The 23,482-nt window shown below is 56.8% G+C and overlaps 1 protein-coding gene and 1 non-coding gene across 2 annotated transcripts; both read right to left on the bottom strand.

Moving 5' to 3' along the window:
- Nucleotides 1-449: 449 nt before the first annotated feature.
- On the bottom strand, nucleotides 450-9,079 carry SLC4A1 (solute carrier family 4 member 1 (Diego blood group)). Its single transcript, XM_065897573.1, has 16 exons — nucleotides 8,902-9,079; nucleotides 8,658-8,793; nucleotides 8,102-8,225; nucleotides 7,862-7,946; nucleotides 7,515-7,711; nucleotides 6,803-7,013; nucleotides 6,373-6,579; nucleotides 6,049-6,197; nucleotides 5,740-5,934; nucleotides 4,654-4,827; nucleotides 4,120-4,209; nucleotides 3,455-3,621; nucleotides 2,705-2,958; nucleotides 1,494-1,663; nucleotides 1,221-1,397; nucleotides 450-530 (listed from the first exon to the last, which is right to left on the bottom strand). Exons 1-16 carry the CDS (start codon nucleotides 9,053-9,055, stop codon nucleotides 450-452), a joined length of 2,571 nt encoding a protein of 856 aa, XP_065753645.1. The 5' UTR covers nucleotides 9,056-9,079.
- Nucleotides 9,080-23,127: 14,048 nt separating this feature from the next.
- Nucleotides 23,128-23,200, bottom strand: TRNAQ-UUG (transfer RNA glutamine (anticodon UUG)). Its single transcript has one exon. It is a non-coding gene; the product is annotated as a tRNA-Gln (tRNA).
- Nucleotides 23,201-23,482: the final 282 nt, after the last annotated feature.

Genomic DNA, 23,482 nt, shown 5'->3' with positions numbered 1-23,482 from the left:
GATTATCAATAGACCCATTTTACAGATGAGGAAGCAGAGGCTGGAGAGATCCAGGGACTTGCCCAAGGTCACACAGAAAGCAGGAATTTGAATCCCCCCCCCACCAACTCCCATCCTCTTTACTTCCCGTGTCTGTGTCATGAGGAGGTAGGGCTTGAATCTAAGTCTTCCAGGGTGGGACCCCCAGGTGGCAGTATGGCCACAGGAGGGACTGCACAGCGAATCCCCCTACTGTGGGCCCCACTGGCCTTTTCTATCCAGAAAAGCCAGTCTACCCTTCATACAAGGTTTCCTAGACACCCTTTCCTTCCCCCACCCGTGGCCCCAGGGCCTCGACTGCTGCCCCAGGAGGGACCTGGGAGTCCATAGGGTGCCCATAAACTTCTGCTTTTCCTGGGAGAGTGGGGAAGTGGAATGATGGAGGGGGCTCTGGGGCCTGGGCCCTCCCCTCACACAGGCATGGCCACCTCATCATATTCATCCTGACCGTTCTCCTCATCGAAGTTCGGCTTGGCATTGTCAGCATCCAGCTGCGGGGGGGCAGGAAGGACATAGGGTGAGTGGCTGAGGGCCCAGGTGAGCCCTCCCCCCAGCGCTGAGGCACCTCTGGGGTCAGGAGAGCCTGTCTCTCTTTGAACCTTGGACAAGTCTTGTCCTGTCCCTGCATCTCCTAGGGTTGGTCTAGATGAGAGGTTTCCTCAGGGCGGGGAGCCTCCAGGAATCTGGTGCCCTGGTAGGGGAGGGCCTCCAGACGGCAGGCAGGAGACCCCTTCACCGGGGCAGCGCCACAGTGACCTGTGTCACATCGTGGAAGAATTCTACTGGAAGAGCCACTCTCCGGATGGTTTATAAGACCACGGGACTAGCTGCTCAGTGGTGGGGACCACCCAAGTGGAACACATCTCGTGAGCCTCTCAGTCCTCTCACCAGCCCTGTCATTATTCCTCTCTTTACAGGTGAGGAAACCTGAGATACAGAGAAACGAGGCCGCTAGCTCCAGGTCACACACTGGGATGTGGCAGTGCCGGGATTTGGACGCAGGCCCCAACCTAGACCTTAATCACGCTGCTCTTCTGCCTTCCTTAGTTCCCAGACACACTTCTCACATTCGCTGAGCCCCACTGATGTCCCCTTGCTGCCCTCCGCTCTGGAGTTGTGCCCTCTGGCCATAGGAAATGGGGGGGAGGGGCGCGGGCTGGGTGGTGGGAGAAGCAACTCACACACTGGAGCTCCAGGTTCTGGAAGATGAGTGGCAACAGGAAGCGGCGTAGGGGCACCGTGAGGATGAGGATGAATGGCAGGGCCAGCGAGATGGCTTTGATGCTTCTCACCACCCACAGCACTACCAGGCAGATGATCTGAGTGCCCGTGAACAAGTGCATTCGCCAGGTTCTCACCTGCGGGCGGAGGCTGGGGTCATGGCCTGCCCTGCCCAGGCACCCAGCCCCCCCCCACCCCCGCCCCTGACCTGGGCAGCCGGGAGGGCCCCGTACCCGCTTGGCGTAGGGCACATCCGGGTGGTACTTGCGCGGCTTGAACAGAAGCAAGATGCGGTCAAAAAGCTGGATGCCACTGAGGGACGTGACCCCCATGTAGAGGAAGATGCCAAACAGCACAGCCAAGGGGATGTGGGACAGGACGGGCCCCATGAGGATGGACAGGCCTGTGGGGAGACCCACGCAGTCTTAGCCCCAGCTGCCCCAGAGGATCGGCACAAGCAGAGGCTGGGGAATGATGTCACAGGGACTATATGGAACCCTTTGTGTGGATCCTCTTTTTTTTTTTCTGGCCGCGCCAAGAACCTTCTGGGATCTTATTTCCCCAACCAGGGATGGAGCCCGGGCCCACAGCATTGCAAGCACCAAGTCTTAACCACTGGACCACCAGGGAATTCCCTGGATCCTCTTAATAGATATTACCCCCATTTTGCAGATGAGGAAGTAGACTCAGAGAGGTGAAGCAACTAACCTAAGGCCACACAGCTAGTAAGTGGCAGAGCAGGGAGTCAGACTCTTGCCTGCCTGACTTCAAAGCCTACTCCTTTAACCTAGGGAGTCACAGAGGGCAGAGAAGCCCACCTTTCCTCTTACCCCGGTCCAGAATGCCTCCATCACCCTCCACCTACCCAAATCCCAGCCCTCCTCCAGCTAGCATCAGCTTCGCCTCCTTTAGGAAACTTCCCTGGCCTCTGCATCCCGTGGCACTGCCCACACCAAGCCCAACTGGACTCTCAGCTGCTCTGGAACTCAGATCAGTGACACTCTGTCTTCACCTCACACCCCCACCTAGGAGCACTGCCCTTTGTATGAGTCACAGAGCTAGAGAGAGCTCAGGCATCTAATGAACCCTCTAATGGTGCAGAGAGGGAAACTTGAGGTCCAGAGAGAGACAAGGCGGGATACCTAGTCAGCAGCGGGGCAGGGCTGGAACCCACAGTTCACTGAACTGTTGGAGAAGCTCAGAGTACAGGGTCTTGTCTAGAGAAGCTTCCAGTAATGGAGTGCCCCCCCATCCCCCTCAGATCCCATTTCAGTGCCTTGGGTATTTCCTCCAGAATTCCTTCATGTGAATAACTGACACTGGGGAGATGTGGGCAGTGGGTGTCTGGGGAGACCTGGCTGCAGGGTGGGTGGGGCTGGAGGGGCACTGGATCCTAAGGGGCAGGGGCTGAGGGTGCTGGAAAGTGTGGCCAATCCTCACTCACCCACGAGCACAGAGACCAGGAGCCCGCTGATCCGCTGTTCCTTGACTTCCTGAATCTGGGCTGCAGCCCCTGGGGTGCTGGCCTTGCCCATGACCGTAAGGGCATTGGCGTGGGTGACAGAACGCACAGTGGTGGCACTGAGCCAGGGCATCCCAAAGAGGGTGGCCACCCCGCCCATTCCCATGACCAGCAGCAGGTCCAGGTGGAAGCCAGAGCCCTTGGCCACCTTGCGCTCCGGTTTGCTGATGATCAGCCTGGGGGTGTGGAAGGTCAGGAGTAAGCAGGGCTCTCCTTCACCCCAACCCTCTTTACCCTCTCTTTCCTCCCCTAGACTTGGGTCCCTCTGCACTTTAGTTTATCCTTCTTTGCCCGTCTCCCTTAGAGTTCCTTTCTCCCCTCCCTCCTGCACCATCTTGAGAAATCGAGACTCTTAAGAGCAGAAGTGTTTTCATCATCACCTAGAACACCCACCGGCAGATCTACACTGAAGCTAAAGAAGAATAAGCTTCAGGGAACCTCACGGGCACAGGCCCTTTCCAAGATCTAGCACCTAATTTTATAGTTCTCATTTTATATTCTTTTTATTAAAAAGGGCTCCCTAAATAGTACCACGTCATGTCCCACAAAACCTGGACCTCCTTCCCGTCCATCCTTCCTACTAGCATTCAGTCCCTGGTGTCCTGCCTGCCTGGAGCCTGTCCCTTTCTCTGCCTCGGACCCTCCCAGGCCCAGTCCCACCCTGGCTCTTACGTGGTGATCTGGGACTCAAGGAAGATGAGGATGAAGACCAGCAGGGCAGGCAGGGCGGAGGCAAACATCATCCAGATGGGAAATGGCTTATATAAGCCCAGCGGGTGGATGAGCCAGCCTCGGGCCGAGGTGTTGGATACGGTGAGCCCTTTAGGTACACTGAGTTTCTGTGGGAGGGGGATGCTGGTGAGAATACCTGGGGGCAGGGGGATGGGGAAGGGTGGGGACAGGGAGAACCAGGGTCCTGGGCACTTGGGAACTTACTTATATTGAGCATCTACTTTGTACTCAGTCACTGCACTAAGCCCTTTACATACATTTTCTCATTCCCTACTTTATAGACAAGGAAACAGGATCAGGGAAGTTATGTAGCTGGCTCTGCATTGCACGGCTATTTGGTAGCAAAACTGAGATTCATACTCAGATCAACCTGGCTTCAAAGCGGATTCTTTCCTACTGCCCTGGATTAAGGAGTGAAAGGGGGCAAACTGACCCAGGCCCTTTCTTCAGCCAGAGGTGTCCTGAAGGGCCGTGGGAAGAACATGGGGCTGCTTGGAGAGACAGGACTGGGGAAGGGGTAGTTCTAGCTGGTTTCAGGTTTGGGGAGGCAGTTTGGGGGAGGGTGCATGCTGGGGGAATGAAATAAGGGTGGGGGAGAGGGTCACCTGGGTGTAGGTGTCCTGGATGAGGGCATCCACCATGACCATGATCAGGATAGAGATGGGAACCCCAAAGTCCCCAATGACTCGTCGCAGCTGAGGGCAGGTGAAGGGACCAATGGTCAGTGCCCAGTTGCTTCCCACCTCTCACCTGCCACTTGCCCCCACCCCTGCCCCGTCTTCACCAGGGGGTCCCACTCTCCCCAGGGGGAACATCTAATGCCCTGTCCTGCTTCTCAACATACCTGCCTCCTCTCTTGTTCACCTGGCCCAGCCCCACCCCCGGCCCCACAGCTTCTCCACTCCCTTCCAAGAACTGTCCTTGGTTCCCCACTGGGTTCTCAGCCTGGACGTGCTGAGAAAGGGAGATGCGCTTGTCTCAAGAGTAAATTCCTGCATGATGAGGGGGGAGGGAGGCTTGGAATCGGAAATGGGAATCTAATGTAAGAAGGGGAACTAATGGCACTGGGAAAGCTGAGGGGAGCGCTGTAGACTGGGACAGGGCAGTGTAGGCAAGGACAGGTGGGGGGACGTGCTGACCTTGCCAGGGAAGTAGGAGCTGTTCTTGAACTTGCGAAGCATCATGGCGGACAAGAAGGTGCCAGCCATGAGCACAAGAGAGAGGAGGGCTGTGTTCGGCAGGGGCGCCTGAGGTTTGGGTATCCTTGTCACGTTGTGGTCGTAGTTCTCCAGCAGTGGGTGGTCCTGGAAGATCTGCGGCAGAAAACCAAGGCATCCTCTTTCCTCCCATCCAGCCATCCTCCAGCCATCGTGATACATGCATCATGTATCATCTGTCTAGCCATTGTCCACCCATCCATCATCCATCTCTCTATTCAGCATCCATTCATCCATCCATCTGTCTATGCATCATCCATCGACCTCTTTTCTTCCTCAACTGACATAGTAACAGAGAGGCAATGGGATTCCACAACTTGGTTTTCAGGACTGAGGACCAGGCCAGGCTTGGGCGGGGCAGGCCATGGAGGAAATGAAAGTGTTTGTGTGTGTGTGTGCGTGCACGCACGAGCATCCAGGGCCTGGGAGCCATGACAAGGCTGGAGGGCAGGAAACAAGTGCCAAGGAGGTTCCTAAAAAGACTTAGGCTCCAGACACTTGGAAACCAGAGAAAGACCCACCGACCAACAGAATCGGGTAGATGTCCAGTATCCACCCTTCCTCCATGTAAAACGCAGACACAGACGTAGGCATAGTTTAAGGTGACAGAGCTGAGGAGGCGGGGCATGCCCTCTGCAGGCCCTGCAGTTCCTAAGGGCAACTGCAGGAGAAGGAGTGGGGGACTTCAGAGTCTCCAGGACCCCTGCTACCCCACCATGCCTGCAGTTTCCCACATTCAGTCTCACACGTGCCCACTGGTTACTGCCTGTGGTTATACACATGGGCCTGTGCAGGCAGAGGGGAGCTCTCATGCACCGTCACTCCGCACAGCCATGGTGAGAATACCGGCCCACAGACAGCAGGCATCAACATGTATGTGGTCACAGTCACATACCGTGAAAACACGGGCACATAAATGCCGTACAGACGCATGTGCAATGACACCCACAGTCACACACACACACACATGCACGCACACGTGCCTCTTAACACTCCCATGGCCCTCACCGTGACCAGCTTGGAGAAGGTCTCATAGATGAAGATGAGGGAGATGAGGAAGGAGAAGATCTCCTGGGTGTAGCGGGAGATGAAGCGGACCAGGAAGCTGCCCTCGAAGGCCACCACCAGCACCACCAGCAGGATGAGCCAGAAGCCAATCCACACACGGCCCACGATGTACTCCAGGCCGTTACTCTTGCAGAACTGTAGGGTGGTCAGAGGGAGCTGGGGTCAGATAAATGGGCCCAGGCCCCGTGCATGAAGCGGGTTGGGCCAGGGGCCAGTTACAGGGTGACAGTGGGGCCAGAACAGAGCTACCGAGAAGAAGGCTTCCTCAAACACGAGCAGGGGTCCTGAGAAGCCCACCACGAGCAGGGGCTGAGCCCCCAGCAGGGAGAAGAGGATGCCCTGCGCCGCGGTGGAGATAAGCAGTTCCGACACACCCATCAGGTTATGGGTCTTTTCTCCTGTGGATGGAAGTGACAGTGCGGTCAAGGTCAAGGTCATTTCCAGAGGCCGATAGAGTATCTCATGGACAAGATGATGTAGGTGTCCGGAGTGTCAGATCGGGGCAAAGTCAGGGCTGATACTGAGGCCAGAGGGTCAGAGGTGAGGGTTAGTGGGACACACAGAGGCACTGACCCAGGAGGCCACCGAAGGTGATGGCGGGTGACAGGGCAGCAAAGTAGATGAAGATGATGGCAGACAGGACCTGGGGGTTCAATGCGTCTGTGATGTCACTCAAGTAGCGGGGGTAGCGGCGCCGGATGTCACGTACCAGTCCCCCGAAGAGCCTGCCTGTCCGCTGCAGAGGGTCATCCTGGGTGTCCTCTAGACCCCCATTCAAATCTGTAGTGAAGGGCAGGACCACGGTCACGGGGGGGTGGAAGGGGGAAGTGTGGGGAAAAGGGAATCGAGAAGGGGATTGTCTGATGGGAATGGGGTGGTACAGGATACTGGGAGGCATGAGGACAGGGAGAGGGGACATGGGAGATTTAATGGGAAGAGGGGCGGTAGGGGCTCACAGGGCTGTGCTGGGCTCAGCAAGCCTAGGGCTGGGCAGGGCAGGTACCTAGGCCCTTGAGGAAGCTGGGCTCTGGCTTGGCAGAGCTGGGCAGGTAGCGTCTTTTCAGCAGCTCTTTCTGCACGGGCACCAGACTGAGCAGGGCATCCTCAGAGGGCAAGTCCGTGGGCGGCAACACCAGACTGCAGTCTAGGAAGCCCTCTAGGGAATGTACCAGCATCTCCTTGTTCTGGGCCAAGTATGCATCAGTGCGGAACACCTGGGAGCAGGAAGGAAGGTCAGAGCCACAAGGACCTGCTCGGCAAAAGGATCCAAGAGGCCACAGCCAGGGCCTAGGGGCCCCTGTCCCCCAGCCCCTGCTTGCTGGGGACTGCTTTTCCTTCCCCCCTGGCCTTCCACCTTCTGCTCTGAAAGGGCTTTGGGGAGGCAGACAGGGCCCTGAGTCGGGAAAGCAGAAAGAACTAAAGCGAACCAGGTGGCTTATAGCAGACCAGATGGAACGAGAGCAGATCAGGCTGGACCAGGCCAGACCTAACCAGACAGAACCAGGGCAGAGTGGGCCAGACTAGACCAGGCATGATCAGGCAGGGCTAGGCCAGACTACACGGGCTTGGACTCCCCCTGGCCAGACAGGACGGAAGCAGCTAGATCAGACTGAATGGGCCAAACTAGTGAAGTTAAAGTAACCAGGGCCGGGGACAAGGCTTCAGCTGCCAGCCAGCCCCCTGGGCTCCCCGAGCCCTCGCCGGCCCCTCCTCACCCTCTCTGACATGAGGGTGGCAGCAGCCCGGCCCAGCTGGGTGTAGTCGATGTTGGGGGCCTCAGGTCCCAGCAACACAATGAGGAAGCGCACAGGGACTGCCGGCCCCTCTGGCTCCTGTGGCTTCTGCTCCATCTCCATAGGCTCCTTTAGTCTCACAAAGCCCAGCACTGGCCGCTCCAGGAACCTGGCACAGCCTGTTGGGGACAGACGAAGTGAGGTGGTCGGGCCAGGCCAAGGGGGGCGCGCTGCTGGGGTCCAGGCTTAGGGAGAGGCAGGCTGGGCCAGGGCAGGAGGCAGGAGCAGGGGACATGAAGGGGTGAGGGATGGACGCTCTGCCCACTTACCCACCAGCACCAGGGTGGCCTCCCGGTCCTGGGGACTCTTTCCCAGCATTCCAGATGACGAGTGCCCTTCCGCGCTCCCCTCTCCCTGTCGGAAGGAGGGTGGTGAGGGGAGTCCTCTGGCCACTCTGGACCCTGGACACTGGAGTAGCCCACCCCGTCTGCCCTACCCACTCTCATTTCGAACCATGTTCAGGTTGGGAGCTTTCCGGCTCTCCTCACACACCCCTGGTACAGCCTCACCTGTTCACAGAAGAGCTCTGTCTCCAGCGAGGGATGCTGTGGGAGCAGAGGCTGTGAAGGGTCCCCAGAACGTGTCAGGACCGCAGGCTTCACACTCCCCAGGGCCTCCACATCTCTGGCGTGGCTGCAGGACGACACACAGGGCACATGGGCTGAGTAGGCTGCTCAGCCTGGGCTGTCAGCAGAGTGGAGACCCGTGGTGGGAGGGACATGGGACTTGCCAGTGACCAGACTAGAGAGGCCCAGGCCTCCTCTGAAGGACACTGTGGATGGAAGCGGGTGACCTCTGTCTGGAACGACTAGGTGGAGCCAGAAAAATGGATGGAGAGAGGGACCTTGAGAGTCCGCCCTCCTGGGGACCAGCGGCCCCCAACCCTGAGCGTGGAGACATGGTTACCGCTCGAGAGGTGTCGGAAGCAGGAGACATTGTGGAAGAAAAGTGGGACCCAGCCTGGTCGGGAGGGGCCGTCTTGACCCCCAGGGAGAGCTTGGGGCAGGCGGGCCGGGGAGATGGGCCCTGTGGGTGTGGAATCCAGGGCCTGGCAGGCAGGGGCACCTGTGTTTGAGCAGCAGGACCCGGAACAGATTTTCTCGGTCCTGAGGCTGGATCTGCCCCTCGAAGATAAACCTGTCCAGCAGCTGGCTGGCCACCCCGGCCAGGGATTTCTCTGGCAGGTCCAGGAGGACAGTACCTGCAGGCAGGGGACGGGTGAACGGGCTGGCTGGCCCTGGCCCTCCTCCTCCCTAGCAGCTTCACATGCAGGGGCCACACGCAGAGGGACACAGAGGGGCTCACTCACCCTTGGCAAAGGCTTTCTGCAGCTCCAAGAGGCTCCAGAAGGTGAGGTAAGACAGGTGTGGGCGGCCCCAGATCCCGTCCTTCCCCAGGTTCTCCTCTAGCTGCACCCAGCGCGCTGTCTCCATCCATTGTAGCTCCTGGTTCTTTTCATCCATCACCAGTTCCCACAGCTCCACGACGACCTGCAGCCCCACAGGCCTGAATTAGTCCCTCGGGCCCCGGGCAGGGCTATGGGGAGGCTGGAAGCCCAGGGCACGGTGGGCACTCAGCAGGCTCTGAGAGATGTCCGTCAGAGGCCCAGGGGTCCTGGAGCACTGAGGGCAGAGCCTGAGCTCAGAAGGCACCGTCAGGAGCTACATCCTCAGGGTGTAGAGTGAGGTGTGACATGTGAGGAGATGACTGGGGGTCGCCCACCTCTGGCTCTGTTCCCCAACCTCCTGACCAGACCCCTCACCCCATTTCAGAGGCATTTGAAGAAACTCTGGGCCAAAAGGGCTGCTAGAGTGAGCAGGAGAGGAAAGAAGAGGGAAGCCTTTGGGGTCACTGGGTCAGCCTCCTGCCTCCAAGATTGTCGTGAGGGCTCAGCATGCCCTTGGGGTTCCTTGGGGCCAGATGGCCAGTCCCAGGGGCCTAGCTGAGGGCAGACCCGATTTTCTAATCAGCTAGACCGTCTGGAGTCCAGCAAGGACGTGGGGGGCCTTGGGGGACTGGGCTGAGGAGAGCATGTATTTAATTCTGTGCTTCCCCGGGGAGTAACTGACAGCCCAGCCCGGGCCAGCGGACCTGGTGGCTCAGACCTCCAGCTGTCCATTCATCTTTGTCCAGGGAGCTCCCCCATCAGTGGAAGGGGGCCCCGGGTCTCCCCCTCACTGGTAGATGTCCTTTACCTATTTCCCAGGAGGCCCATGCCTTCTCTCCCCCATCCTGAAACTGTAGCTATCCCTCTGCTCCTCTCCTCCCCTGGTAGAATGATGGATCCCAAGGGCTGCACAGGAAAGAGAATCGGGGGAGGCTGGGGTGCTCACCTCGAGGACGTCTGGGGGGCGGTGCGGCGCGGTGTGGTAGTCTGTGGCTGTCGGCTCGGTGAGCTGAGCTGAAAATCAAGAAGCCGGTTAGCGCTGGCCGCAGACAATTCCCGCAAGACTTTCCTGCACCACCAGCATGAGCCTTGGACACCACAGGGATGATGCCGCTCTCCCTCCCCTTGCCCCTGGCTGGGACCCTGCCCCTGCTGCTCAGTGGGCTGTGGCCCCCCACGCGTGTTCTTGGCCGCCCAGCCTGGCACTGTCACTCCCCATCTGAGCGCTGTGGAGGACCCCTGGGGCTCATCCTCAGTGGTGACGAGGAGGGTCATCTCCAAGGGGATTGGGGAGTCCTGAGTGGCAATTCTCTTCTCTCTCCTGCTACCTTCTGGGGCCAGATTCCCTTCTTTCTTCCCACCTGCCTCAACGATCCCACCAGCCAGTAGCTTCTCGCTGCCTCCAAGTGGAGCTTGGGTGCCCCGTGTGGTCTGCCCTTATATTATTGGCCCCTGCACCCCCAGCCCTCATTTCCCAGAGGGGCCTCTTATCTCCAATACCAATTGCTAGCACTTAAGTCCTGTTGACAGTAAACAGGTCCCTTCCCGGGGCTCCCCAACCGAGACCTTGGCCAGGCCCAGGAAGGTTTCCTGATGTTTCTCCGCCCTGAGGGTCTCTATGGCCCCCCCCATTTCTCAGGACTCCTGGACCCCCAAACAGAACAGTGTTCCCAGAACAGGCCCAGTGCCTGGCCTGGAAGCCGGCATTGGATAGGCACGGGTGGCATGCGGGCTCATGCCCTCGTCCCCGACAGGCCTGGCTGCCCTCTTACAAATCTAAGGGGCACAGTGATGGGTGACTGGTCCTGCCTCCAGCACCCACCCCCAGTCACCTCCTGTGATCATTTCAAACAAAACTCTGTTTATCCTTCAATCAGCCAGGATTGTGGGAGAACTGGCCCTGGGGCCGGGCCGGGGGGGAGCGGGGAGAAGGGGAGGACAGGTTCCCCACCTGTGTCTAATGGGACTCAGCAGCTCATCCCAGCAGGAGAGAGGGAGATGGGGCTCACCTTCTGCTTCCTCCACCTGGAGCGTGGGGAATCCAAGGTCTTCATATTCCTTCTGCTCTAGAAACTCCTCCAGCTTATCTTCATTCTCCTGTGAGAAGTTGCCATCAGGGCTGGGCTGTGGAGGGGGCTCCACAAACCTCCGTGAAGGTAGGAGTCCAGGGTTAGGAGCCCTGCAGATGCCACCCAAGACTCACCTGTGAATCCCCCATGGCGCTGTCCTGATTGTTCAATTGTCTGCCGTGATCTGAGCCCCCAGCATAACCCACACTGCAGGTCCCTGCAGGGGAAAGGCACAGGCTCAGTGAGGCACAGGGCAGCCTGGGGTCTCCCATTCGTCCCCACAGGGGGCTGTATTTGAGTGAAGGGGGATCCCAGGTGTTGGGAGACAATGGGGTCAGAGGAAAGAAGTGTGAGTAGGGGGTTGGATTTGTAGGTCTGAGGGCAGGTGTGCAGGGGTCGGAGAGACAGGGCAGAGCAGGGAAGAGGAAACTTAGCTGGCACTGACATAAGGATGTTTGGGAGGATGGGATGGGGGGTGTTCTTCCAATCCGACTCCTTCCACCATCCACCAGTCCTCACCTGGCTTCCTTTTCTGCCCATCCCCAGGAATCACCAACTCCAAGAACATGAAGTGTCCCTCCTTCAGGGAGCTTAGCTGAGAGTCTCCACGGAATACCCTCTTCTCCCAGAAATGGCTGCCTCCTCCTGGGCATGGGGCCGCAGTATCCTTAGGAGTGGCTCACAGGTCCTGGATGATATGGCCTTGCTTCTCTCCCCTACTCCATCTTGAACTCCCTCTCTCTTGCTCTCTCACCACCTATTCCATTGGCCTCCTTACCAAGCCCTTTCCTGCCCCAGGGCCTTTGCACATGTAGTTGGCCACATCCTGGATGCCCCTACTCCCACACTTCAGCCCTTCCCACATCTCAGCTCATATGGCTACCTCTTCAGATTCCCTTCTTGACCACCCTAACAGTCACTAACCCAATCTGTCATTTTCTGGTTTCTTAATTCATTTGTGGATATATGGCCTGAGGACGCCTCTAGAAAGGAAGCCACATGAGTGCTAGGATCCTGCGCGTCTCAATCCTCACTGGATCTCCCACTCCTCGCAGAGTGGTTGCCACATAGTAGGCACTCAATAAATACGTGTTGAAAGAATGTAAGAATGGCTCCCCCTTGCAGGCTTGGGGCTCTGGGGCTGGGGAGCCAGGATGACTAGGACCCAGCCAGGAGGCAGTGGAGCCCTGCGCCTCCGTTTTCTCAGTTGTGTCTCTAGTGGAGAGGAAGGATGCCCACTGCAGGAATGTGAGGACCAGCCCAAGGAGAGCACAGGGGTGCCCTGGCGCGGCCCCAGGCTGGGTGTGGAGGGACATCCTCCGCCTTACCCACAGCAGCAGAGCGCATTGTAGACGCAGGGATTTGGGTCAGGTTGACAAACGTGCCCACTCTGTGCCTGGCATGGAGCCTGGGAAGCTGAGATGAACAAGACACTGTTCTACTCTCCAGAAGCTCGCAACCCTGACTGGGGAGACAAGCTGGGGACACGTGACAGGCTAAGGCGTTCAGGAGAAAACACGTGCCCCAGACAAACACAAGCAGTGAGCAGACCATGCTGGGTGCTGAGGGTGCCTGTGGCATGGGGAAGTAGGACTCGCAGTGGGGCTGCAGGCGGAGTGTCTCTGGTGGAGGGGACACTGGTGCTGGGTCCAGAAGCACCGGTGGGATGTGAAGGGCTGAGAGGTGGGGAGGGCTAGCCCAGGTGCCAGGAATGGTGGGCAAGATGCAGAGAGAGGACCATGCGAGACAGGGCTGGGCACTGTGGGAGGGAACAGGGCAGGGAGTATATACGGAAAGAGCCATTCTGAGGAATGGTTGGCCCTGAGGTCCTTAGAGATAGAGAGAGGGGCGTGCGTGAGCCCCTGACCTACACTGAGAAACGCAGCGGTCCCTGCCTTGGGGGGTTGTAGGGCAAGTGATGGCCTTGGGGGGGCGGTTTCCAAAGCCTGAGGATGGGGTGTTCCTACTGCAGGGGACTTGCCTTTTGAGGAGTCTGGTCATGTACCTTTTTTCTCTCCCTTTTCTGTCTGTCCGTGTCCCCTTCTCCCCAGGTTCCCCTGCCTTCCTCTTCTCCCATTTTTATTCTTTCTCCCTTCTCTGGCCTTGTTGCCTGAGGTGCTAAACATACGCTACGCCCGCCCCCCCACAACAACGCCCTATGGGCTGGAACTGTGGTCTTAGTTTCCCATTTGAGAGGGGAGAGGGTCAGAGGGTCCCTTCGGAGCCCGAGAGCCCAGACATCCAGGCTGCCTCTCTGCCACTGACTGGCAGCTCCCCGCCTCTCTCTAGGGCTCAGTCACCCTGTCTGTACAATGGGACGCCTTCCTGCTGGGGTTCTGAGACTTCAGTGAGAGAGGAGAGGGGAGAACAGAGGCGTCTCGAGCTCTGCTGGGGCCTCAGAGGGTGCACCCATGACCCAGATTGTAGCCGCCACCAGGCCCAGCCGCCCCCCAGCTGCAGGCCTTGCTCTGCTGACACTGATAAGAGTCTGGACCCTGATGGCACCAAACACCTGGAAGCGCACCAAACACCTGGCCAGCCCGCCAGCCAGGGCCAGGCAGATAAGGGGGAGCAGGGCATCTGGAGCCCCGGAAGTAGAGCACAGCTGGAAGAGGCTGGTGGGGGTGGCGTGGACCACAAGGCGGGGAGGGCTACCTGGTGGCATAGCACCAACTTTGTGTAATCGTCCCGACACCATACATGGCTGTGCCGTTTTATCTCTCCCCAAACCACTCTGTGAGGCGGGTAAGGTCATTAGCCTCGCTTTACAGATGAGAAAGCTGAGGTTCAGAGAGGTTTACTGCTTCGGTGCCCTAGCAGGTAGGTAGCAGAGGCAGGATTAAACCCTGCCCTATCTGACTCCAGCTACACCTCTAACCATTGCCCTGAGTTGTCTCCCAGAAGAGAAAATAGCTAGTAGCTTGTTTAGTATCAGTGACTAAGAGCATGGACCCTGCAATCCAGCTGCCTGGCTTCAAATCCCAGCCCTGCCACTTACTGTGTGACCTTAGGCAAGTGACTCAACCTCTCTGTGCCTCAGTTTTCTCATCTGTAACATGGGGCTAATCATAATGCCATCTACCTCATAGGCCTGTTGTAGCGTTAAGTAAGTTCACGTATATAAAGCACTTAGACTAATGCCTGGCACAAAACAGCTCTATGTAAACGTTTGCTATCGTTCTCACTGCTACTAGGGATCAAGTACAGACTGGCTATCTTCATCCCCCTCTGATTTTCTTTCAATTCCCATGGAATTAACCTAGGTGTTTTGAGATCCTCAGGTGGTGGGGGACTCCTCCTTTTCTTCCAAACACCCCCTGGGATGGGGACAGTGCCAGGTCTCCCTGGTTAGATTCCCTGGAAGTGTTTCAAAATGAGAAGCAGTGTCAGCTGACGATTCTCCTCTTAGGAGGGAGACGGGGTGGCCTGGGGGTGCCCATATGCGGGGGAAAGAGGAGGCTGCGGGGTGAGACCCAAGCCTGTTCGATTCAGGGGCTGGTAAATAGGAACCTGCCAAGGACCCACACCTGGAGGGGAGTCAGATTTGCCCCTCCACACGCACTCACCCAGCCAGCTCACCCACGGCTGCTGCCGCGTGCCAGCCTTTTCTTCCTAATACCTGCCGCCCCACTCTTCCCAGCCGCAGGGGCCAATGGGCCTGTGCCCTTAGGGGCAACAACACACATTGTAACGTTCTCATCCCGCCCACCAGCACCCCTCTCGCAGGTCCAGCATCCATGCCCACGGGCACAGATTCAGGTTGGGCACCTGCAGAAACCCTCAGGACAGGCACCTCAGGATCACCCCAGCCCCTCCCCGCCCTGCTCACCTGCTCACGAGCCTCCAGGTCCCTCGGCGAACTCCTGCAGCCGCCGGTGGCCTCTACGACCAGCTGAGCTCACACCCGCTCTAACCGCACTTGGTCCTCGCTCCCGTGCCCCTGGGGCAGCTCCCAAACCCCTGACTCATGCCCCCGCCTCCTAATCTGCCCGCCCCATGGGCCCTGGGAGCCCCTTCCACCCCCTGCCCCGCTCCCGCTGGATGCCCAGTAAACAGAGTTATCTCTCACCCACATCTGGACAGCTGTGAGTCTGGCCCACCCCACCCAACCCCGGATGGCCAGCCTCCAAGGCCTCCCAAGGCCCTCCTGTCCCCTACGAGTCTCCTGGGTCTTCCTTCGTGGACTAACATTCGATGGCTGGGTTCCTGGAGCTCCCAGCCTCCCAGCGGGTCTGTCCCAACATCTGGATGCCCCTGTCCTGCCTCTGTCCCTCCTCATTCTGGCCAGGCCCCTCTGCTCAGGTCCCAAGATGCACGGGCGCTTGCTTTCTCCTCCCTCCTGTCCTGGTGCTGTCCCTCGGGACTCGCTCACTCTTCCTCTGTAGCCTTGCCCTCAGGGACTGGTGTTCATGGAGGGGGGGCACCCAGGCAGCCACTGCCCTTTCTTGCCCCAGACTAGGGCACCCCCTCCATCCTCTCCTCAAGACCCCAACCGGCTCCAAAGAACTGGCGCCTGGGCGCTAAGACGCAGCCCTTCAGTCAACCTGAAACAATCTCAGGTCAACAAAAACAACGTCCCCACACGGAGCTCTGAGCTCACAAAGCCCCAATGCCTGGGCACACTGGCTCTTCTGTCGGCAGCCGACCCAGGCCCCGGGGCCTGAGCAGCTGGCATTCTCAGCTCCCACCGCCACTCCCCAGCAGGGCAGTCTCTGCTCTTGGCGGGTACTGGGGCTGGTCACCGGTTCCTGGGCTCGGGCTGCTAAAGAGGCAGAGACTGAAAGAGGAGGTCAGATGGGCACGAGTGAACAGAGGTTTGAAAGCGGACAGAAAGGGGGTTTTGTGGACACTGCGTGGAGGAAGGAAACCGTCCTAGCCCAGCTCCGACCCTGCTTGGCTGCGGGACGCACGGCAAGTGCTTGCCCTTCTCCGCGCTTCCGTGACCTCATCTGTAAAGGGAGAGTGTCGGTCCTGCGGCTGCCAGCTTGGGGATTTCCTGCTTCAGACTCAAACAATAGAAACGCAGAGACAAGGACTGAGAGGTGGCATATCCAGTAATTCCACAACCATTTCCTGGGGCTCACCACAAGCCCGCACGTGCCGAGCCCCGACAGAGAGAGAAAGGGCATCCATCCATTCAGACCCGGAGCTGGAATCCTCCAGTTTGCAGAGGGTCTGTTCCAGGCTCTGCACTGGGGGCTTCACCTGGTGGTCACACTTAATCCTTATAGCCTCCCCATTTTACAGAGGAGGAAACTAACACGACAGAGAGGTAAAGTGGCTTCCCAGTAAAAAGAATAACCAATGAATGGGCACCGGCTCTGTGCTGGTGCCATGCCCAGCGCTTCACAGGCATCACCTCTCTGAGCTCTGCAAGCCCCTGTGAGGAAGGCGCTGTTCACTATTCTTTCCCTCTTACAGGTGAGAAAGCTGAGGGTGGAGAGGTAGGTGACTCCCTGCAGCTGGTGCCCTGTCTGAGGCCAAGCCCTGGGCTCCCTCCTGCCACCCTTGGCCTTCATGCCAGTCAGGAGCAGAGCGGCCGTGGCGAGGGGGGATGGGGATGCCTCCTCTGCTCCGCCTTCGTGTTCAGTCTCCCAGCTGGTGGCATCTGTTCCAGGCCCTGGTCCAGACTGGACTGTTTTCTGCAGCTCGCGGCAGCGAATACCAGATGCAAGCCCTGCCTTCCCACCACAGCCCAGAGGTCCCAGGCACCTTGCCCTCTGCCTGTCCCAGTTGCTGAGAGGCAGCTGAGTGCAGGAGACTGAAACACAGCACCTCTCCCAGGGCCCAGAAGGGACTGGCAGCCAGCTAGGTGAGAGGCGGGGAGAAGGGGGGATGACAAATGGGAACGTCTGGCTCAGAAGGAGAATCCACCCAGCTGTTCGGCTGTCCTGCGGGGACCAGCCCACCAGTCACCGAAGCAGCAGCAGAGCGGACCGGCCTCTGGTCCTTCTACTCACACCACGTGCTCTCGGTCACTCTTGTCACCTTGACTGGGCGTGGCTGTTTCCCCAAATCCACCCGACGTCGCACTTGGCTTGTTAATGATTCTCCAGGAAGTAGTGATGGCTCCTTTCACTCATTTGATTCCAATTTGGACTTGGGTCAGTTCAATTTATTTGAAGGCTTCAGTGCCTCGCACTGCGCTGGGCTCTGGGGAAATCAGACGAGAGAGGCCTGCCTCCCCCTAGCCATGCCCCTGGGCTGGATGGAGATGGTCAGAAAGCCTGGGCTTTGGGGGAACTGAGCAGGGCCCCAGGATGCCCTGAGAGGGTATCCTGATTGGTCCTCCAGGGCCACCCCCCACCCCCTCATCCTCTTCACTTAGAGCCCCTCTTGACATCCAGACCCCGCCATTTCCTAGAGCACTAGGGAGGCACCTACCTGGTCCCCTCTCCAAGGTCCACGGATGCCCCTGTCCAAGTTCATGCTTGTAGAAGTTTGGGTGCCAAGTTCAAATGTCGGCAGGAACAAGGTGAGCCGAGGGTGGAGCCCCGAGCTGGGCCTGCGGAAGCCCACCCTGAACTGGGATTTGATTGCACTCCCATCTGATATTATTCCAGACCACACGGCCCAGATCATGGGTTGGGACTGGTTGTCCCCGAGGGAGACCCTGTGGGCAGGGTGTGAAGTTCTTCTGAAGGGAGGAGACGTTCGTATTTTCAGTCAGGCTGGGACTCCGGTCAGTCCTCGATGAGAAGTGAGGATTTGGCAGTAGACCTTGAAAGGGAAGAGGCTGCCTTCCTTCGCTTGGCCTGAGGGAGCTGAGGGGGGTGGGGTCATGGTGAGTTGCCCCTTGCGATGGGCTTGACAGTGAAGTGTTAGGTGGGCTGGTGACCACTGAAGGTAGACCCATCTGGTAGTCTCATACCTACTCTTTGGTGCCCAGTGGGTGAGCCTCTGCTGCTCTCCCCAGACCCCTAGCAAAGCCTTGCTGGACAGTTCCCTTGTGGGAACGGAAGGGAGGGTCTGGGCCCAAGCTCAGGGCATAGTATGCAGTGGCAGCTGAGGTGAGTGGAGGTCCAGATAGCACGGGATGACCCATCGAAGGGAGCCAGGAGGCTGGCAGACGGGACAGGGTCTGGCCAGGTCTGGAGAGACCCATGGGTATCCCTTGTGAAGATGTGGCTTCCTGTGCCCTCTTGGATTGGGGACCCAAACCACTGGGATTTTGCACTAAAGGCACGTGCGCCACAGCTGGGGCACTTAGGTTCAGTGTGAACTGCTGGGGCAGGTGGCTCTCCCCTTCGCTAGGTGATCTTGAGCTGGTCACATCCTCCCTCCGGTGTTGATTTTCCTTTCTGGGCCGATGTACGCACCAAATGGGATGACAGATGGAAAGGAGTTTGAGAATATAATCTGCTCTGGACGCAGGTAAGGGACTGAGTCGTGAATGGGGACATACACCATGGAGACTGAAGGTCACCTGTGTCTCAGGTGACCAGGGCCACACAGCATCCATCCTCAAGGAATTCGTGTCCAATGGAGATAGCAGGTGTCAGCACATAATAATAACTAGAGTGTGATGACAGCAAGGGGTGTGAACAAAGAATGGGGAGACCGAGGGATGAGTAATTTGGGAAGTCAAGATGTCTCCAGGGAGTCCTCTGAGCCAAGTCTCAGAAAAGTCCATCAGGAGAAGTGGGAGCAAGGCCTCCCAGGTGGAGGCACCAGAGGTGTAAGGTACGGCATGGGCTGGGGACAGAGCAGAGTTGGGGTGAATGGAATTGGGACAGTAATTCATCTACATTGTGAATGGACCAGTCATCCTTATGGCGGGGGGAGGGGGGAGGGGTGGGAGAACAGGGAAGCAGGGCGAGGGATTGGAACTGGAAGGGCATTCAGGGATGAGCCCGTCCAGCCCTCCTCTCCTGGAATCCTGTACCCGTTGACTCGCATCCTCGCACCTTTGGCTGGTCCCAGGCGGTATCCCGAGAGCAAGGAGGCTTCTGCCTGTCTGGGGGCAGCAAGGTCAGATCTTGCAAAGATAAGTCCCTCCGAGATACAAACCAGGAGTCGGCAGGATCCCCTGAGAACTGGGTGCTCACAGAAGAGGGGGAGGAGCGTTCCAGGGGTTTCTCCAGAAGGGGAGGAGGGAGGTCAAAAGGCAGCCTTGGAGAGCTGTGAGGTCAACCTGGCTCTCCAGGGAGGGCAGGGAGGTGGGGTGCCCTGGTAGGTAGGATCTGCTCAAGGGGCCTCAAGGCAAGGCTGAGAGCTCTCCCAAAGGGTTGTTTTTTTTAATTAATTAATTTATTTATTTATTTATTTTTGGCTGCGTTGGGTCTTCGTTGCTGTGCGCTGTGCTCAGGCTTTCTCTAGTTGCGGGGAGCAGGGGCCACTTTTCGTTGTGGTGCACGGGCTTCTCGTTGCAGTGGCTTCTCTTGTTGCAGAACACAGGCTCTAGGCGTGCGGGCCTCAGTAGTTGTGGCAGGTGGGCTCAGCAGTTGTGCCTTGTGGGCTCTAGAGCGCAGGCTCAGTAGTTGTGGCGCACAGGCTTTGTTGCTCCGTGGCACGTGGGACCTTCCCGGACCAGGGCTCGAACCCGTGTCCCCTGCATTGGCAGGCAGATTCCCAACCACTGTGCCACCAGGGAAGCCCTTTTTTTTTTTAATATTTATTTGTTTGTCTCCGCAGGGTCTTAGCTGCTGCTCGTGGGATCTTTAGTTGCGGCTCTAGTTACCTGATCAGGGATAGAACCTGGGCCCCCTGCATTGGGAGCATGGAGTCTTAACCACTGGACCACCAGGGAAGTCCCTCTCTCAGAGTTTTGACACTTGCTCTCCCCTGAAGGTTCTGTATTCTCTGGGCTTCTGGTTTGTTTGTTTGTTTGTTTGTTTTTTGGCTGCGCTGTCCTGCTTGCAGGATCTCAGTTCCCTGACCAGGGATTGAACCCGGGCCATGGCAGTGAAAGCCCGGAACCCTAACCACTAGGCCACCAGGGAACTCCCTGGGCTTCTGGGTTTTTAGACATGCTGTTCCCTTGTCCTGAGACACCCTTCCTTACTATATCTGCTGAAATGAAGCTTCAGGGTTCAGCTCTTGCATCCCCAACTCTGTGAAGCCTCCCTCCCCTCGTGCTCCCCCACCGCTGGAGGACTGAAACGGCTCAGCCCAAGCCCACCTGTGTCATCGCCCGTCTGGGCTCTACTGGGATGGTCCATGGCCCTTTCTCCTCCACAGACCATGAACCTCAAGAACAGGGACCATTGTTCAGTCCCTTAAACCTGGCCCAGAGCTCTGTCCATAGTTGATAGTTCATACGCGTTTGTTGACTGTGAATGCCGTCAATGCAAAAATCGGTTCCCTAGCCCACTGCTGAAAGCATGCATGAGGCAATTACTATTTGAGAAAGGCAATACGGGTGACACAGGTTAACAGTCTTGTTTAATTCTGACCTTTCCCCCTAAACACAAATAAGCAAAGGAACAAACTCTGGGCCTCGTCCAGTCTTCACCCATTGGTTCCTCGTGCCCCCAGTCCAATTGCTGGCTTGATTCCTCTCTTCCCCTAGCTCCACATCCAGCCACGGCTCATTCTATTGTCTCCACCTCCACTTTTCCAACCTCTTCTCTCCCTCTCTACTGTTTCTCCCCAGGCCCACCGTCCTGCTCCTCCGTCACCCCAGGAGCCTCCCACCTGGCCTCCTGACTTCACAATACAGGGGCCACCCAGCACTCAGACTCACCTTTGAGAAACAGAAAACAGAAGACATTACTCCCCTGTGTAAAATCCTTCATGACTTCCCCACACCCATTCCCTACTCTGGGCTACTCCTGCCCTCTGCTCACCCCCCTTTTTCTGCTCTGCCAAGGCCCCAGCGCCATTCCTGCCTGTGTCTCCCCATCCTGCCTGGGTGCTCCTCCCCAATCTCCCCCTGGCTGGTTCTTTCTCACCGTTCAGCTTTCAGATCAAATGTTACCCCTGCATCTTTGATCACCCGTTTACAGATAACCCCATCGACTCTACCATCACGTCCAGGAAAATCAGGGTGGGCTGTGTATGAGAGAAACCCCGAATCGTATTGGCTTAAGCAAGACAGAAGTTTATTGACACCTCCATGGTGTCAGGGACCCCACCCACATGCCTTCTTTTTTTTTTTAATTAATTAATTAATTTATTTATTTTTGGCTGAGTTGGGTCTCTGTTGCTGCGCACGGGCTTTCTCTAGTTGCGGCGAGTGGGGCTACTCTTCATCGTGGTGCGCGGGCTTCTCATTGCTGTGGCTTCCCTTGCGGCGGAGCACAACTTCTAGGCACGCCGGCTCAGTAGTTGTGGCGCACGGGCTTAGTTGCTCTGCAGCATGTGGGATCTTCCTGGACCAGGGCTTGAACACGTGTCCCCTGTGTTGGCAGGCGGATTCTTAACCACTGCGCCACCAGGGAAGCCCCCACATACCTTCTATCTGTGGCATCTTCAGCGGGTGCTTTCTCCTCTTGGTCAAATATGGCTGCTTGAGCTTCAGCCATCACCTCTGTATTCCAGCAGGTAGGAAAGAGGAAGGGGTAAAGAAAGATATGCCCCTTTCTCTAAGGACATTTCCCAGAGGTGGCTTCTGCTTATATCCCTTTAGCCAGGACTTAGTCACATGGCTACGCTGAGCTTCAAGGGAACCTGGGAAGCCATGTGTCCAGAGTTACACAAGAAGAAAAGGAGGGGAATTCCCAGGTGGTCCAGTGGTTAGGACTCCACACTTTCACTGCCAAGGGCTCAGGTTCAATCCCTGGTTGGGGAACTAAGATCTTACAGCCCCCCCGCCAAAAAAAAAGAGAGAGAATGAAAATGAGAGGACACCCAGTAATCTCAGTCAGGATCACCTGCTTTGTCCTATCAGCTGATAATTTCCTGTTTTATTTATTGTTTATTGTTATCTCTCTCCACTAGACTATAAACTCCATGAAGACAAGTTCTTTTTATTTTTATATTAAAAAAATTTTTTTTATTGAGGTATAGTTGACAATAAGATATAAGTTTCAGGTGTACAACATATTGATTCATAATTTTTAAAGATTATACTCCATTTATAGTTATCATAAAATATTGGCTATATCCTCTGTGCTGTACAATATATCCTTGTGGCCTATTTATTTTATACATAGTAGTTCGTTGAAGACCTGTTCTTTACTAGGCTTGTCCATCACTGTGCCTGGCACAGGGTAGGCTCTGAATTTTTACTGAATGAATGATTGAATGATTCTCCACAATAACTGTATGAGAGATGTATTCTCATTCCCATTTTACCGATGGTGAAAATGGGTCTCAGAGAGATTAAGTAACCCGCCTAAGGTCACACAGTAGGCAGTAGGGCCAGAATTTGAAACTTGCTCTCGGCGGCTCCAGTGTTCTTTCAACTTTCACCTCACACGCTGGCTTCTCTGATCTCTCAGCTCCACCCTGGATAAGTTAGAAGTCAGGACACAATCACCTGGATTCTGTAAATGCCATTTCCCTGTGAAATTCTCAAGTTCTCACTTATATCGTGCTCTAATGGGATTAACATCAGAAATGGTTGGGACAAGTTTGTGTAACCTTTCTGTTACTCACTAGGTGAGAATGTTACTGGAATCCATGAGATAAATTCCTCCTGGAAGTAAGCACATTTCATCCTTCCCTCCCAGGGCTATTAGGAGGATTAAATGAGCTAATACATGGGAAAGCTCTTTTTTTAAAAAAATATTTATTTATTTGGTTGTGTTGGGTCTTATTTGCAGCAGGTGGGCTCCTTAGTTGCGGCTTACGGGCTCCTTAGTTGTGGTTTGCAAGCTCTTAGTTGCAGCATGCAACTGGTTCCCGTATCGGGAATCGAACGCGGGCCCCCTACATTGGGAGCGTGGAGTCTTAACCACTGCGCGCCACCAGGGAAGTCCTGGCAAAACTCTTTACAAAAAACTCGGTGATGAATAAATGGTGGGCCCCTATCACATGCAGTAACAGGGAACACTTAGTTAGCCAAGGCTAAGCTGCAGCTTCTCAGGCCCCAGGAATTCTCCAGTAAGAGAATGAAGTGGTCAGAGAAGGCTTCAAGGAGGAGGGAGGAGGCATCTTTTTGGGGGGCTGTGCTGTGCGGCTTGTGGGATCTCAGTTCCCCCGCCAGGGATTGAACCTGGGCCCTCATCATTCAAAGTGTGGAGTCTTAACCACTGGACCACCAGGGAATTCCCAAGGAGGAGGCACCTTGAAAGCCGGAGGCGGGGCGGTGGGGTGGGGGCGTTGGGGAATCCTCTGGTGTAGAACATTTGACAGTATTATCTCTGTCCCCTGCTGTGTTGATCCCTGAGGTCCCTGCCATTTTCCAACCTGGTCTGCACTAGCCTGCATCTTCCCACCCTTTCCCGGTACTATCTCATCCATCACTAATCCCACCATCTAGCCTCTGTCCTCAGGGGGTGAAAACACAGCCCACAGGTGGAGACAGTAGCTCTAGGATGGCTCACAAG

Source organism: Phocoena phocoena, chromosome 19 (assembly GCF_963924675.1).
Source record: "Phocoena phocoena chromosome 19, mPhoPho1.1, whole genome shotgun sequence".
Taxonomy (NCBI): domain Eukaryota; kingdom Metazoa; phylum Chordata; class Mammalia; order Artiodactyla; family Phocoenidae; genus Phocoena; species Phocoena phocoena.
Note: the sequence above shows the minus strand (reverse complement) of the source record. Positions and strands in the feature narration are given on the sequence as shown.